We start from the raw sequence: 18184 nt of genomic DNA on the forward strand, positions 1-18184 counted from the left end.
AAAAAATACTCTTATTATTTTACTGACATTTTTCAATGTGTTTGGCAAAAAAAAATAAAAAAAATAAATAAAAATAATAAATCATGGATAAGCCTTGAACTTTCTAACACAACAAGTCAAATAGCAGTCCATTAAAAAATAAATAAAAAGAAACCAATTATTTACCAAATTGGCCAATATTTATGAATTTTAATTTTGTGAAATTTTTCAGTGAATTATATTTCTAGTCTTTAAACTGGCACTCTGCAATGTGCACCTCATCACTTCTCATTTCCATCATAACCAAATGTAAACTTATTTTGAAAAAACCCAATTATTCTGTAAAATGCATGGCATGATTTATTTTATTTATTTTTTTGTTAAAAATGGTGAAATTCTACACATAAATGCTAAATATATATTAAAAAAATACTTAATACTAAAACTTGTTTTAAGGTCTAAGACAGATGTACAAAGTAGAATTTTCTTGATTTTGAGATATTTTATAAGGTCTGGACCAAGGACGAGCCTAAAATAGAGACCCTAAAGCAAATTAACATTTAAATAGTCCACAAAATGAAAATGTGTTTAAAGAGACATATTAAAACTTTAATAATTGTGAAAATTGCAATAATTACATTTTTAAAGCATTTTTTTTTTTTTAATCTTAATAGGTGACTAAAAAGTTCCCCTAATTGAAGAATCACTCTTGCATGTTGTTAATTTTGAACATACCTGCCAGCACTTCTGTCCTTTGGAAGAGATTTTCTGTGCGAACCTCATGAAGCGGGTCAGCGTCTTGTACAACACTCGGTGAGCTGGTGGCTTCAACAGTGACCTGGGGCTTTTCTGTCTGATAGTCAGAGATCTAAAAAACAGCGAGAGAAAGACAGCTTAGCATCCAAACTGCTGACACAAAAAAAACAGTCCAGCTTGTAGATAGTGTCGGAAAGAGTGAAGAGATTCTATAACAAGATTGAAGGATCCAGTAAAACTGTGAGAGACAGTAGGTCAGTGTAAGCGTCAAAAAGGGCCAATATCAAAAGTATCACAAGTTGTCACAGTTTTGCAGGCTGTGCAGGTTTTCGGAGCAGTGGGAGTCAGCAAAAGCTTTGATAGTGTCAGAACCAGTATGACTGAAATGGGCGAGCAATCGCACCTCTGGTCCGAAGTCTGAATCAATGAATGTGTCTATGCTGATGGAGGACTCCAAGCTAGGGCTGCTGCTGTAGACGGGCTCCTGAGTAGAATCTGCTTTGAATTCTGGGTACCGCACAATTACCGTGGAAGTGTCTTCGTCATCATCTGTGTCACTAGAACCTAAAGAGACGCATGAGAAATAAAAAAAATGAGATGAGAATCAAACAAAATAATGTTTTCCTAATATTTCATGCATTTGATTGGCAGAGCAGTGTCTGTCCACATATCACTCAGCTTGTCTTTTTTTTGCGAGGATTTTTAATTTACTCTTTCTGCGGGCTAAACTTAAATGCCATTAGGTGGCGACAAGTGACTCTCTTTGGAATCATTTACTTAACTGACTAGGGCTACGTTCCACTTCGTCTTTTTATGCCGTTCTCTCACTAACTTCCCTACGTCTCGTTGACTAGGATATACGTCATTGATTACACTGCACGGGTGCCCACTAGGCTTGCTTCGATAGACGGTGTTTTCGGTTATACCGGTGTTAAGCCGCAACACCGGTTACGTCATTTGCCTACCGCGGCACCGCCCCCCACCGTCGTTTTGATTTTTTTTATAGTAACAAAAATAATTTAGCCTAGTTCAGTTAGAGGACCGATACTTTTAAAAACTAAATGCTCAACGCAGCGTGCCGAACTGTGCGCGAACGACAGTGCACCAAGGAGCAGGAGTCAGATTTTATTTATCACATGAGGAGAGTGAGTCGAGCTGACTGACAAGGGTGAGGTGAGAAAGACAAGACGATGGCAGAAGATTGTTTAGAAAGGAAATGCAAAGGCGCCTGTTTGGCAATATTTTAGATTTTGAAAAGCATATTGACTGGAAGTTTTTTTTAAACATTCGTTTCTTATTTATTTGGCTCCACAGTGTTTGCTGATTACTTTATTTAAACTTTGTGAATTTTATTTATTTTATTTTACATCAAGGTGTACATGCCATGCCTCCAAGCTTTCTTATTCGTTTTGCTAATAAACGTTCTATGTTTCTTATTTATTTGGTTCTACAGTGTTTGCTGATTTTCAGTTTTATATACCTATTTAAACTTTGTGTAGCCTAAGTAATTTGTTATTTTATTAGGCATAGGCCTATATGGTGTATTTTTATTCGTTTTGTTTATAAAAGTTCTGAGTTTGATGTTGTTGTTGCTTGAATTGAATCAACGCTGAATTGCCCCTAATTTGAAAGTGAAAGTAAAACGCGCACGGCGCTTTTTCAAGCTATTTGAAAGCCAAGAAATCCGAGGAAAAGAGGGAAAACTCAAACAAACAATTGCTTGACGCCGAATTGTGGCAGTTAGCGCTAATTTGAAAGTGAAAGTAAAATTCGCAAGGCACTTTTACAAGCCATTTGAAAGCGAAGAAAAGAGGGAAACTCAAACGAACTAACACCCCACTCCCACCCCAACGGTGATACCGGTATTACCGGTGTTGTCACTCGTCGATTAACTGGTGGGAAAATTTCCTCATAGTCACAACCCTAGTGCCCACTACTTGGCAGAACCCTTGCAATGGGCTGAATTGGAGCGTCCCCTTAATCATCTGGAATCCACTATGGAGTTGATTAATTATTTAAATGTTTTCCTTGTATGCAGCATTCTATATGTATACGAATATACTTGGGCTGTTTAAAAAAAAATCATATATCATAGAGTTGTTTGGGGTGGGAGTAAATTAAACGCGATCTGTGGTGACATCACAATCGAGTTGCATTGTGGTATATGGAGTGGCCTGAAGTGTACAGTACATGTGAAGTAGACTTGCTCCTTCTGTCAAAATCGAGGGGTCGAGGCCCTGTCCACATAAACTTCCCTCGTCCACTTCATGAATTGGAACGCACTTCAAAATGGCAGAAGTCTAAAAGTGAAGCGGAACATCATTCATGAACTAAGTTACTGTCTTCATGAGAGAGTCACTGAATAATTTTCTTAACTGATTCATTCAGAATGGAAACTACTGTCTACTGCTCTGGGATGCACAAGTGTTAATTCCGATGGGGCTTAATTTGGCACTATTTTCATTGGCAGAGCAAAAAGTCACTGGCAATACTGTGTACAACCGTGCTTATTTTCGACAGCACTTTTACTTGTATGATGTTGCTTAAATATTGCATAGGCCTATATCTTATGCGATATCTTTAGCTTTGTCTGGACGTTTTAAACACAAGGACAGTTTTTATGTTGATACCCATTCACACAGAATGTGTTTTTGTGTTCCTCTGTGCTAATTTTACATGCACTAGACGAACATGTTTGACCGCTGTGGTTGCACATATTTTGCAGCAACCACATTAAAAACAGTTCTTTAAAAAAAAAGCATCTCTAGATTTTGCGCTATATTTCACAACCCTGCATCTATCTTTTTTAAATGCAAAAATGCATTCTGTTTAAATGGCACCTAGCAACATATTTAGTAAACCTGAAACCAGCCTGATCATATAGGGTTCTCTCGAAATTATTATGCAACTAGTCATTTGTAAGTCAATTTTAAAAAATTAAGAGTTTTGCACGTCTATGACGTTATGGTCTGATGGGACTATAATGGCCTGAGCTTTAGCTTAAATGTTCCAACCTTCTCTCTTTCTTGGAATTTCAGTTCTGTATAAATATAACCATACAGAATGAGAATGCAAGATCAGCACAATTGTGCTTAAAGTGTTTCCGAGAGAGACAAATATACTGTATAAAATGTATAAATATTTCAACCATACTCTCCATTTTGCACTGTAATTGTGCCAGGTACAAGGCACTGTGGTACAGCAATAAGAGGTAGAGAAATGGCTGAGTGACCATGGTGGTCTTGGCTGACCGCGTTTGACTGCAGGTGAAACATCTGTCTGCTCACAGGGTGGGCAGCATAGTCTAGCAATCACCTAGCAGCCCTTCTATTAACAACACATCCCACAACCTTTAGACACAACAACACTGGCTCTGTGGGTTGATTATAAATACTTAATTAATAATTTTCTAGCCCATAACTTAATAGGTGACGAGGTGATGAGGTGCTCTACTAGAAGTCCATAACTCAATGCTACACTAGTAAGTTGACTAAGAAAATGTACCAAATTGCAGCATAAGTAGCACGTAATAGCATCATTTGTCTTTAAAGGTGCCATAGAATGGAAAACTGTATTTACGTTGGCATAGTTGAATAATAACAGTTCTGTTCATGGAAATTACATACCGTGAGCCTCAAACACCATTGTTTCTTCCTTCTTATGTAAATCTCGTGCATGCAAAAGACCACTGAAAAATAGGCGAATCAGAACATAACACCGACTGTGACGTTACAGTCGGTATCACTAATAGTTACGCCCCCAACATTTGCATATACCCGCCCATGTTCTATGCCAGCCGCCAGCCGAACCTGGACAGCCGAATCATCAGAAGTTCTGCAGGTATTGTGAAGAAACAAGCGAGGATAATAGCGAAAATGACAGATCATGGAAATAAATGTTATGTTCCAGGCTGTGCAGGGGATGTGATGTGCAGGGATGGGTTGGTGTCTGTATTCAGAAAGGCACGGAAAAAAAATTACGCGCATTCTAATAAAATAACGCGAGCCACTAAAGGGACATGGCTAGCTGCTTGCTAGCGGTAGCCTGTTACAGGACATAAGATTTCACTTACCACATAAACAGAGTAAGGAGAGATGACTGAGGATGATGGCAAATGATTTACAGATCCTGAGCACCACTGACAAGCATCTGATCTTGTAAAATGTGTGGTAAGTACTGCCGCTGTAGTTTACACAGAGCATGTGCGATCGCAAATCTCGAAAGCGAAAGTAAAAAGCGATCGTGCTTTCGAATATATTAATAGCGGCTCCCTCATGCCTGCATTTTATATACAGTATAATTACCCAACGATATAACTGCGAGAGAGAGTATTGAAATATATATTTTCCCTGTGTTTCCTTCATGCTGTGTGAGCTACTGAAATGAGCCGCACTGTGAAACAGCCAATCAGAGCAGAGCTCAACATTATTATTCATGACCCTTCCAAATAAGGTAAAAACAGGCCATTTCATTCTAGGGACAAATCCTAGGGTTGTAAATGGACATGTAAAACCGTTTCTGGATATTTTTTGCCCTTACCTAAGCCACATACCTTCTATGTAGATATCAGAGAACAATTTAAAATATTGTATCAGTGCATTCTATGGCACCTTTAATAATTATAGAATACACATTACTACTCTACCTAGACTAGACTTTTCGTATTTTTAATGAGATGTTACTCGCTGGCACAATGCAAGGGTGTTCTGGGTGGTTCCCAGGCCATTTCTATGCGTTTGCTAAGGTTTTGATTGGATTGCCTACAGATGGCTACTTCCCAGACCAAGTCAAAATAGCCATTCCATGGGTTTCGATAGCCCTGTTACAAATGGCACATTTAGTGTGTACTTGCGGACTTGAGGTGTTGTCGGTTGCATGCTAGTGTCCAGTGAGTCTTTTTTTTTAATTCATAATATCGCATTTTTTCATTTTAGGTTTCAGACGGGTCCAAAGCAGACTACTACCCTACATTAGTGCCATTTTGTCTTCAAAGTGTGGACTTTGAGGAGGAACACAAGGCCTTAGGCCAGCATGGTTCAGGGTTTTTGTAGGTCTGATGATCTGGGCTGCTTTGCCAATCATTTTGAGACTAAGTTGTTTGTAGAGACCATTTCCACCCCAGTGTTAGGGTTTTGTTGAACAATAATCATAATATCAAAATCGCAGTCTCAGGAGATGCCTCAGAATAGTGATAGTAACTTACCAGATCCTGAACCAGAAGTGAAGTCATCATCATCTAAAGGATAGTCACCAGACTGCTGGTCATCCAAATAGATGTCATCAGTTGAGGCAGGGGACTGACTGGAGACCAGTACCTGCACAGGTAAACACAAGCAGAACATTCACAGCCAAAACGTCCAATTTAATCACAAAAGTATCTGAAAATCGAATAAACTTGCTTGAAAGAAAAATGTTTAGTCATTCCCTTACATATGAAATGATCTCAAAGAAATCTTCACAGTTACAAAAAAAAAGGGTACACCACTTAAGTACCATTAACATATCAAATAAAACTTTTTTTTCCATTTCTAAACAACACAGAAGAAAATCTTGGCTGATTTTGCTTTATGCTGAAGACATAAACAACAAAAACGCCTCCCCAAGGTTCCTCCCACTTCTGTTTCCCTGGAAACAACCTCAAAGGAAAGTAATGTTTGATTCTCTTCCTCAGGAGAAAACTCTCTGAAAGTAGGGCTGCACGATTATGACAAAAATCATAATTGCCGATTATTCCCTTGAAATTGTAATTACGATTATCACAATTTACATTGAATAATGTTTACACCATTGTTTTATGCAACTGCATGCCGTATTTTTATATGAAAATAAACAAGCTGAAAACACTCTAACTGAAAAACTCTAACTTTTATTGCTTTTCTATAGTATTAAGCCTCAAATGTCAACTAAACATCGGATTGGTTTCTTCAAAAGTAAAAATATGAATGGTATTATAATGTTATACTAAAATTAAAATAATGGGGAAAACCCTTAAGATAACATGTAGAAAGAAAAAAACGGATCTTAAAGCACGCAGAATAACATAAGCGGACTTTGAACGATTAATTGCCGCTTTGAACGATTACGCAATTGTGGCATCCATAATTGTAATCGCGATTAGAAATTCGATTAATTGTGCAGCCCTATCTGAAAGCTCTCTGACCCACTAAAACGGCACTAAAAACCAATCAATCAGCATATGTCATTTCTCTACACATTGTGGAGGTTACAAAAGGTTTATCACTCTGAAGTAATACTTTAAGGTTGAGGGGGGTGCAAACGGACAGACACGGTCTAGCAAACAAATGCAAGAGGCTATCATTGTTGTGAAGAGAGAAGGGCAGATGGACCACTGTCTATTTGCAAAACCTATGATCCTTTATTTCTCGCCGTGTTGGTATCACATCCTCCAGTGCCCTTGTCATCTCCCACAGACTTCACCACTCATGCTCGCTCGGGCTCAGCCACCTCTGATCTTTTCCATCCATATTAACCCTTCAGCAAATCACAATGCACCACCAACAGGACCAGTCACAATAACAGCGGGCCACGCTTTGTGCACCTATGTGTGATTGTATTTCTTATATTGTAGAGGGCAAACAATGAATTGAAGCACTGATATTGTCTGTATATGTGTGTGTATTTGATTAAAGTCTACAAGAGCGCCAATGGATCCGACAATGAGATTGGATAATACTCCAAGCACCTTTGTGTGTAATCCGAATTCTCCTATTCACCCGGATGATAAATAATGGCACTCAGGTGATAAGGTTCAATTTTATAGCGGTTACTCATGCAGGATAAAAACCCAGAAAGAACGAAGAGGTTGGATTCAAAGCCTGTACAGTAACAGGAGGATGGAGCGGGTGCTGTTTTCAGAGGCACTGAGGGGGAGATTAAACGGGACTTGAAAGCCAATGGAAGACTAAATAAAGCCATAGAAGAGCCAGAGCCTATGATCAGCCTGTGATCAGTCCTGTTCGGGGCATCTCAAACATACATCAGCCTCTGTTTGACTCTTCACATTTTTCATAGTCTCCTCACAAAGCAAAGGCTTTCATTAGGCATCATCGCTCACCGTGACAGAGAACACACAGGAAGACGGTATACAAAAACCCTGTTTAACCTCGACAGCTTACAATAACTGAACTTGAGTGACATAAGGGCTGTGTGTGAAACCTAAGGCAGCTGTCCAGACAGTCAGTGACTAAACAGCCAGTGTTTGTGTATGAAGGTTTCTAAGCAAACTGCTTTCAGACAGACTTCAAAAGCAACGTAATGTCATCTCAGTGATCTAGCACAAATTCATGTGAGCTTTAGACATATCTGCAAATATTTAACAACTACAATGCTTTTGTCCAGGAAAGTTTAAAAAAAGAGAAAAACAAAAATCAGCTTTTTTTTTTTTTTTTGTAGACAGGAAGCACAAACAGTGGATCTGAATGTGCCTTGATGTCTTCCTGCTCAGTAAAAAGTGTAGTTATTTTTTCCTGATCTGACCTTTAAAAACTACTTCTGTTGATGTACCTTAATGTTGTCAGTTGAATCAATTATATGAATCATATTCCAGTTCATTCAGATGTTACCACATTAAGCACATTTTCAGGTTCATATGAAGCACATTTTACAAAAGTACCTTTGAAAGCAAATTTTTTTCCCTTTTCACTTTCTCTTACTCGTTCTCTCTCTTTTATTCCACATTTAGAACTTAATATTAAACATGGTAAGTTATAGCTTGTCTGAAAGTCACTGCCATGTGAAACAAAGTGGAATGCGAACCAAAGTTCTTTATTGACATCTATTGTTCCATGAACGTTTAATATCCATGGAACCTTTCCATTGCAAGTTCTTCATAGTGGAAAAAGGTTCTTTAGATTATTAAAATGTTCTTCACACCAATAAAAAAAAAAGTTTTACTAAGGCATCTGTGTGAAAAACTTTAGAATCACTTTTGGAGCCTTTATTTAAAAAAATCTGTTTCAATTGAATGTACACCTGTCACGAATTCGGTCCATGGACTTCCGTTTATTCACCAACAATATGGAAGATACTTTGTTACTTCCGTTATATTTCGACTTTAACTATAAGCAATAACACTAGTCATGCCTATTTTAGCTAATAACACTAAATATCTAAATACAATGGTTAAACACTTTAAGGTCCAATTCTCGCTATTAACAAAACATTAACTATGACTTTTGCCTCAATAAACTCCTAATTTGCTGCTTCATAACTAGTTAATAGTGAGAATTGGTCCCTACTGAAGTGTTACCAATACGATACATGTATAGAATGTACAAAAGTATAATTGCCAGAGCAACATTTGTCTCATAACAATAGCACATTTATATTTTTTAAAGGTCAAACTCAACCACCAGTATCAAATCCTAAAATAGTTCCGGCATACATTTTTCCTCGTTTTTCTATCATATAAAACTGTGTGAGTCTCTGTTGCTAAATCCGTCTTCCAGCGAGAACGATTTTGATCCCTGCGATTTTCACACCCCTGTGTTTCACGAAAACTGGCTTTAATGAATGGCTAAAGTGATTTAGGAAAGTCTCTAGAAATTCCTTGCGTTTAATAGCATGGGAATGCTCGGAAGAGCTTCAGTCAAAATTGCTAACGGGATGAAGGGACTAAAAAGTCACGAATTGAAAGAAACTACTGCAGGTGGAGCAGGCAGATCTCAGATTTCAGGCTGAAGTCACTGTATTTTATTTACTTTGAGGACGGCCATGAAAGAGTGAGAGAGACGTAAGTGAGGAAAAGAGAAGGAGTGAGCAAGTGAGGTTAAGAGTGTGTTGGATAATATCGCTCATTCCAAAACAAACTCCTGTCAGCCATATGAAGGTGAGAGCCGCATTCCTGAGTTCCCGAACTGCAACACAAGTGCTGTATTGTGCGAGGGTCTGAGTTCCTCTCTTTCAGCCCGTGCCAATGATACAGCTGGACAGGAAACTCTGAAACTCACAACCAGCTCACTCTTCTCACTCAAACAGCCTTGCCAAGCAGCCAAGCACACCGTGTCTCTCTCTCTCTCGCTCAGCACACCGTCACCAACTCGTATGTTACACACAGTGTACTGCCAGCTGTACGCAGCTGCCAAGTCGCAGAATTGAAAGCAGAGAGAAAGTACTGACACATATGCTGGATTTGGCAAGCAGAGGTCTAAAATACATAAAAGGAAAACATTTACTGCTGACTGAAATTGAGGTGAATAATTCAAAGACAGGAAGCAACGAGGCCAAGAAATTAGAATGCTGTCTGTGCCAGCATTAAAATGTCTACATCTATATTATAATTTAGTATCATTTTAATATGATTTCATTTGCCCTTCACATAGAGAATGACAGTGATAGAAGCTAAATGCTAGTGGCAGTCCTCCATGTGGCTCTGTCTGTTTCCACACCCTGTGAAAACTCGATTAATTAAGTCTAGTCAGGCTTCCCTCAGACTCTTACCACAAGAGACACAGTGCAAAATACACAAATACGGTAAACTGAGCTAGTGAATGTAAATGCAGCTATTTTCCATGGACATACTCAGTCTGGACAACAACAAAAAAAGCAGCTCTTTCTGTTTGTCTAAATCGCTTATGTTAGTCTTAACATTAGCGAACTTAAGTTTCTAGGAAAGTTTGCTGGAGAGCTGCTTTATAGAAACTGAAGTTGTAATTCTAATTGAAAGCAACACAGACATTACTTTTTCATGCTTAATACTGTAAAGCTGCTTTTAAAGCAACCTTTTGTATAAAGTGCTATATAATCAGAGCCGATCCTCCCTATATGCAAAATACACAAGCTGAGTAGGGCCCCCGAAACACCAGGGGACCCCTTGCTCTCAAAGATGATTTAATTTTTTTTGAATTTGGCCAGCGGTTATGAAAACATGAATGATCCTTTCTTTTAATGCGTGCGCTGTCACCCTTTCTACGTAAAAATCAGTCAAATCATGTAATGTGAAAGTCGTACAGTCTTGCTTGAGACTAAAAAAACGAGTTGAAAGTGCACCGAGCCGCGGAAGAGACAGAGTGAAGCACGGACAAATGCGTTTCATTCATTCGTTCCTAACCACTCATACCCCACTCCACCGCAACCCCCGCCGACACAGTTTTGCGTAGGGCCCCCAGAAGTCTAGGATCTCCACTGTATATAATTAAACATGACGTGACTTTACTTGCCGAATTCTAGAGCTGATATCAAACATATACATAACGTTATGATCAGATGCTTTCTTAACCTCTGTTTTCTCTGTCAATTTTGTGTGTGTGTGTGTGTGTTTATTTGTGTTAACTTTTTTTTTTTATCCCTAAGAACAAAAAAACAAAAAAAAACTTGGCAGTGAGTATATCGGGGTCTTGAATGTACACATCTTTATTGTGCAGGGGAATTGTTTTTATACATACATACATATATATATATATATATATTTTTTTATATATATATATATATATATATATATATACAGTATATATATTAAAAGTTATTTTATTTATAAATGTATTAAATTTGTAAGATATAAATGTATTGTAAATTTGTCTCACCACATGAAATTTTACAACCTGAACTAACATTGTCTTGTCAGAAAAATGTCAAATTATCGGAGATTTTGATTGACTGAACTGGACACGCAAATAAGGGTCTGCAGGGGTCCTCAATATATATAATCTATTTATAATCCTTCCTGTTTAATTTTTTTTTCTGCATGTTGGTGTCAAATTCTCCACTAGTCCTGGCACCACCACTCCTCTCTACATGAGGTCTTCCTCCCCTGAATATTAACTCACCCTGTACTATAATGTCCAGAATCCTTTGCTTCCTGCCATCTTCTCCCACAACTGTTCTCAATTCACCTTATTAGCCTCCATATTCTGTTTAGTCTCACTTCAGTACACATTCTTACCAATTCATCTAGTTGTTTTGCAATTCTTAGTGTTGTCTTTACCTTCAGCCAGCCTGTGTATCACATTACCTGTTTTCCTCATTCACCCCTGCTGTCTCTTGATTTGGATTTGTTTGTTTTGTCAGAACTGTCTGTCTGGTTACTGCCTGTCTACTCTAAATAAACTCAGCTAATGGTTATACTTCGTCTGACCAGGGTCTACACAGTTGGTTACACTACAATAAAATTTCAGAAAACTTTTTTTTTTTACAAGAAATAATCAGAAAAGTTTATGCCAAAGTGCTTAATAATGTTTTTTTTTTCAAGAACTTCATTTAGTGAGGCATTTGTCTTCACTATGATTTCTGGACAGTTGTATCACTCTGACATTTCTAAAAAATATCAAAATTAATTTTAATGCAGAAATTAAAAACATGTATGAACTGCATTTTTTAAATATTTTTGAGTAAACTGATAGATTATTACAAAAAAAAAAAACAACACCATGTCATTAACCACAGCACTCGACTGAGAAATTCAAAAATGCGATTCACCAACAAAAATGCAGCACCAGTACTTTAATGATACATATTCCAACCAAGTACATGAACGCAAATGCATCTAGTTATACAAGTTCATTTTTGTGCATTTTTACGTTCCAAAATCTGTCAGACCTAAACTTTAAAGACTTAAAAAAAAAATAGAAGTAGTGTCAGATCTTCTCTTCCATATTGTGATGTAAATTACAGTCTAACAGAAAAAATAGAGCAGGGAGTTGGTTCTATTAATTAGTTGTTGGTTTGATTGATGAGATGCGGGCTTTGCACTCAAAACTGAAGGATTTAGGCAGACTAAACGATTGGACTACATTTTTGCAAGTCCAGCATACGTTACCAAGTCTGTCATTTTCACATGAAGACCGAGTTATGATATTTTGATTAAAAAAATATGAGGCCAAAAAAAAAAAAAAATCTATCACCCATTTAAGTACTGAGGTTACTGGCACAGTGACACAACAGATGTTTAATGTATGTTCAAAAGGACCATTCGCTTACGATACGTTAGTCAAGCATTCACGTCTGCGTTTGTGTACTTGCATGTTTCTGACCTTATGAGGTCTATGAGATGCTTAGAAGTTAGCCAACTATTTACCAAACACACAAGTCAGTCTTTGCCATTTAATTGATAAGGCAAACCTTTTACAATTCCGATTATCTTTAGGACTAAAAGGAGTAGTTTCTTCCACTGTTAGAAGGAACAAATTCAAGTGATTGCGCCGGCGCCGCATACGCGCACACCTTGACAACGCAGCCTGTTCATTATCATAATAAAATACAGTCAGTATTACTATAGCTTCTTATATTTTTAATTCTTGTTCTTTTCTAAATAGTTACTGTTAATTTAAAGGATTTGTTATGGAGTGAGGGAACTAAAATAGCTTAGCTATGTTTACAGTGTTTATTATAATGTTTGTAAACATTTCGCGCCAGCATTAGGCCTATTTCTGAATGAAATAATAAAATGCGACTTATACGAGTGTTATGTTTTTCCCCCCTAAAAAACTAAAAATTTTATACGCGTAGGGTATTTTAACCATGCAGCAAACCTTTTTAAATATTTTGATAAATTACTGAAAAAATGTATAGTTAAATGACTTTTTAAACCTTTTAACTGATTGTATTAATCGGTCAAAAGTCTTACGGTCGGTTAACCGATTAAACGGTTAAAATGAGCATCCCTATAATTGATACTTTAATCCAAAGTACATTTGTTACAAGGCCAGCCCTCAGGGGGTCACAACTCACCAGGGGTTAAATTTGTTTGTTTAAAAGCAGGGTATATCATTGTGGTGGTCCTATTTATCATAAAAATAAATGGAATCAGTGAGTCAGGAATGCACATATATTGTCTAACATAAAAGAGCACTGGCTATAGAGTCTAACAGGCTTATGAGCAAAGAAGATACCGTAAAGAAGAGAAAAAACTACCAGTTTAGAGACTGAATTGAGGACACTGAATACACAAGACAAAGCAGGGTTTTTTTTAGCTGCTGGGTGAAGCTGAAGCTCACACTGCCAGACTAATATGATTATTACACTCCGAACGGCCCCTTTACACATTCCAGACTGCATTCGGTTCCCTTAATGTAATCTCAATATGAAGCAGACTGCCGTGTTTCCTTTGAAATTCCTCTCCATGCCCCTGAGGCCTGGCTGTGTAATTTCACATAGTCTGCTTCTCCACTCCAGCTGCAGGAAAACATGGTGTGCTTTCCTAGTTCAGACTGACACCTATTGCACAATGATGCCATAAAGCCACCATCTTTCCTGGTGGAAAACACAGACAGAGCCAACATCTGCTCTGGTTCTCTCTGATCAGAGGTACAGAGCGAATTACCTGTGGACACAAAGCTAAATCCAGTGTGACCTCAGTTGTCTGCTTCACTTTAATGAACAGACATACAGTACAGTACTTCAAGATTTACCCATGAGGTTGCATTTAAACTGTATGTTGCATATTGCAGTCTGTAATAGCTACTTAGCTGAAAATATACTTAAAGGGGACATCGGATGCAAAATTCACTTTTAATGTGCATTTAATGTGTCTTAGCAGTGTGTGAACACAACCACCCTTCAATGATAACAATCCATTCACTACTTTTTCTTTAATCCCCAAAAAACCTAAACAGTCTCAATAATCAAGCCATTTAGATTTTCTGAGCAATATGACGTCATGTTGCGCAAGTCCCGCCCACGACCACTGACGGACTGTCCCATATTAGCATATCCCGCCCTCAGCCTCCATTTTCTCCTCGCTCGAGCAGCTGTAGCGAAAACAAAGACTCGAAAGCAATGCAGGTGTTTTGTAGTTGGATGTAAAAGTGATAAGAGTCTTCATTTTCCCCCGATATGAGAGCCACCGAGGACGCAGTGGATTACATGTTTTTGATGGTAATGCACCACCGAATACACTTAAATTCATTTATGTCTGCACAAATCATTTTACTCCAGACTGCTTTCTTAACGAGGGACAATTTAAGGCAGTAACTTTTTTGCTAAAAAGTTCAAACTCAAGGATGTTCATGATCCAGCTGCACCTCCAGAAGAATTCAGTCTCGGGGTGAGCAGAGCTCATTAGCATTTAAAGAGACATGCACCGAAATGGGTCGCTGTGATCAGAGCTGTTAAAAGCAAGGTAAAAAGGATGTTGTTTTACACGACCACAGAGGAATTTTAACCAAAATATGCTGCAGACATTTCATGAAGACCATACAGAATCATACCAACATGTGGAAAGTGAGAATCCGATGCCCCCTTTAAAGGTTTTTCCCACTGCGATTAACCCTGGGTTAACACCGTTTTTTACCCCCAGGCCACTTTTAACCTTGGGTTAAGCAACGTTTCACACGTTTAATTCTGTATGTGGCTTAGCACTGGTTTTTGCTCTGGGTAATGAAACCTTGCATTCGGTTCCCTTAATGTAATCTCAATATGAAGCAGACTGCCGTGTTTCCTTTGAAATTCCTCTCCATGCCCCTGAGGCCTGGCTGTGTAATTTCACATAGTCTGCTTCTCCACTCCAGCTGCAGGAAAACATGGTGTGCTTTCCTAGTTCAGACTGACACCTATTGCACAATGATGCCATAAAGCCACCATCTTTCCTGGTGGAAAACACAGACAGAGCCAACATCTGCTCTGGTTCTCTCTGATCAGAGGTACAGAGCGAATTACCTGTGGACACAAAGCTAAATCCAGTGTGACCTCAGTTGTCTGCTTCACTTTAATGAACAGACATACAGTACAGTACTTCAAGATTTACCCATGAGGTTGCATTTAAACTGTATGTTGCATATTGCAGTCTGTAATAGCTACTTAGCTGAAAATATACTTAAAGGGGACATCGGATGCAAAATTCACTTTTAATGTGCATTTAATGTGTCTTAGCAGTGTGTGAACACAACCACCCTTCAATGATAACAATCCATTCACTACTTTTTCTTTAATCCCCAAAAAACCTAAACAGTCTCAATAATCAAGCCATTTAGATTTTCTGAGCAATATGACGTCATGTTGCGCAAGTCCCGCCCACGACCACTGACGGACTGTCCCATATTAGCATATCCCGCCCTCAGCCTCCATTTTCTCCTCGCTCGAGCAGCTGTAGCGAAAACAAAGACTCGAAAGCAATGCAGGTGTTTTGTAGTTGGATGTAAAAGTGATAAGAGTCTTCATTTTCCCCCGATATGAGAGCCACCGAGGACGCAGTGGATTACATGTTTTTGATGGTAATGCACCACCGAATACACTTAAATTCATTTATGTCTGCACAAATCATTTTACTCCAGACTGCTTTCTTAACGAGGGACAATTTAAGGCAGTAACTTTTTTGCTAAAAAGTTCAAACTCAAGGATGTTCATGATCCAGCTGCACCTCCAGAAGAATTCAGTCTCGGGGTGAGCAGAGCTCATTAGCATTTAAAGAGACATGCACCGAAATGGGTCGCTGTGATCAGAGCTGTTAAAAGCAAGGTAAAAAGGATGTTGTTTTACACGACCACAGAGGAATTTTAACCAAAATATGCTGCAGACATTTCATGAAGACCATACAGAATCATACCAACATGTGGAAAGTGAGAATCCGATGCCCCCTTTAAAGGTTTTTCCCACTGCGATTAACCCTGGGTTAACACCGTTTTTTACCCCCAGGCCACTTTTAACCTTGGGTTAAGCAACGTTTCACACGTTTAATTCTGTATGTGGCTTAGCACTGGTTTTTGCTCTGGGTAATGAAACCTTGATCCATGCCCACAGATCGCCTGCAGTCATTTTATAGACTGCCTGATACATGTGGCACAAAAAAAAACACAATTTAGAAGGTATCTCACTAATACAATCAGTGCTTTTGAGAAAATACCTGAAATAAGGGTCTTGTCCACACTATACCGGTATTTTGCCTGTTCACCAGTATTGTGCTATTCACTTTCACACTGTTGCTAAAGATGTGTTACTTTTTACACTCTTCATACTGCAGTCCTGCAAAGATGCCAGAAAATGTATTGCAATTACTGTCCTGCGGCAAAACATGAGGGCAGTTGCGCTTTAGATCAAACATATAATGAATGCATCAGTGAATGGTGAGATATTTTCCTAAATAAAAATGATCCTGCCAGAAGAATTTCATGAGAACTTACTGTGTCTGTTCCTTCTGTATCATCTCACTGTGCATTTGTGAGGTTTTATGCATGCAGAGTTTTCCGATGTTTCAGTGTGGATGAGAAACTTTTAGAAAACACTTTAAATGTTATCACGTCAGAACAGGAAAACTCATTTATTCACTAGTCCACTGTTACACCCTCATTGTGTTTATACTTAAGACTCTTGCAAACTATTCTAACTTAAACTTTATAACTTGTAGATTTTAAATAAGAGATTGAATTTTCTTATTTAAGAATCTTTAGATTGAAAGAGTTGTCAGAACCTTATGCAACAATGGTGTCGTGGTTTTATTGCTTAACTTTAGCTATTTACTTCTGGCAATTATATTTAGGCTTCAAAACTCGTAAATGTTGTGTTCATGTGTGAAGATTATCTTGACGATCAAAACATGTAATCATAAACTTTTGTTGGTTACAGAGCTTATTTTCCTCAATAATCCTAAAGCTAATGAAAAAATTCAATTGGCTTTTTGTCAAAGGAACCAGCACTCTATTGTATATTGAGCTTTGTTTTCTGAGTTCAGTCTGTGAAATAACCAGTACCTAATACCTGTGTGTCAATTAAGAGACATTTTAATTACAAAGTTTACACTCATGCTAATTTCTTCTGGGTTTTCTGATATTTCAAATTGGTTGTTCTTCATGTATGATTGCTCTACACTCTAAAAAATCCTGGGTTATTTTTTTAACCCAAATGCTGGGTTGAGACTTTTGAGGCATTTTTTGGGTAGCAGTTCTAAGCGCCATTGAATTGATGCATTCTTCGGTAAAATACAGTTCTGTCAGGACCACTATCGTCAAAGATGATTGACAATTAGCATACAGTTTGGATTGGCGGTATGGTCGATTACACGTGAATTACTTCTGTTTAATGTTGCATTTTTGTTCTAATGTTTGTTAAACGAGTTTAAATATAGGCAATATGTATAGCCTATTAAAAACACGATAAACAATGCTGTAAATGTTAAATAAAGGAAAATAAAGGAAGTTATCATGCAAACCAGTGGTTGTGTGAAGTACTTTAGAAAAGTTTAGAGGACTTAAGTTAATCGGTAAACATTATTTAATGTATGAAGAAAAAAATAAGATAGTAATATAGTAAAAATGAAAAAACCCAATTTGCTGGGTACATTTAACCCAAGATGGGTTCTGTCCTATATTTACCCAGCCCTTGGGTTAATAACAACCCAAATTGGGTTGTTTTTAACCCAGTGCTTTTTAGAGTGTAGACAGTAGGAAGACAGGAAAATAATAAATTGCGAAGTGGACCAGACTTTATACCGATAATCAATCTGCATGTACACTCTAAAAAATGCTGGGTTAAATACAACCCAGTGCTGGGTAAAATAGGGACA

The 18184-nt window shown here is 37.9% G+C and overlaps 1 protein-coding gene across 1 annotated transcript in view; it reads right to left on the reverse strand.

Moving 5' to 3' along the window:
- The window catches only part of LOC107671081 (syndecan-2-A-like), a 34942-nt gene that overhangs the window by 4224 nt on the left and 12534 nt on the right, over positions 1 to 18184 (reverse strand). Inside the window, exons 2-4 of the mRNA XM_016463927.1 lie at positions 5939 to 6050; positions 1139 to 1299; positions 715 to 847 (exon numbers count right to left, since the gene is read on the reverse strand). Coding sequence (XP_016319413.1) covers positions 715 to 847; positions 1139 to 1299; positions 5939 to 6050 — 406 coding nt within the window. The remainder of the gene's footprint in view (positions 1 to 714; positions 848 to 1138; positions 1300 to 5938; positions 6051 to 18184) is intronic.

This window comes from Sinocyclocheilus anshuiensis, unplaced genomic scaffold, assembly GCF_001515605.1.
Source record: "Sinocyclocheilus anshuiensis isolate Anshui unplaced genomic scaffold, SAMN03320099.WGS_v1.1 scaffold3049, whole genome shotgun sequence".
NCBI classification, from domain to species: domain Eukaryota; kingdom Metazoa; phylum Chordata; class Actinopteri; order Cypriniformes; family Cyprinidae; genus Sinocyclocheilus; species Sinocyclocheilus anshuiensis.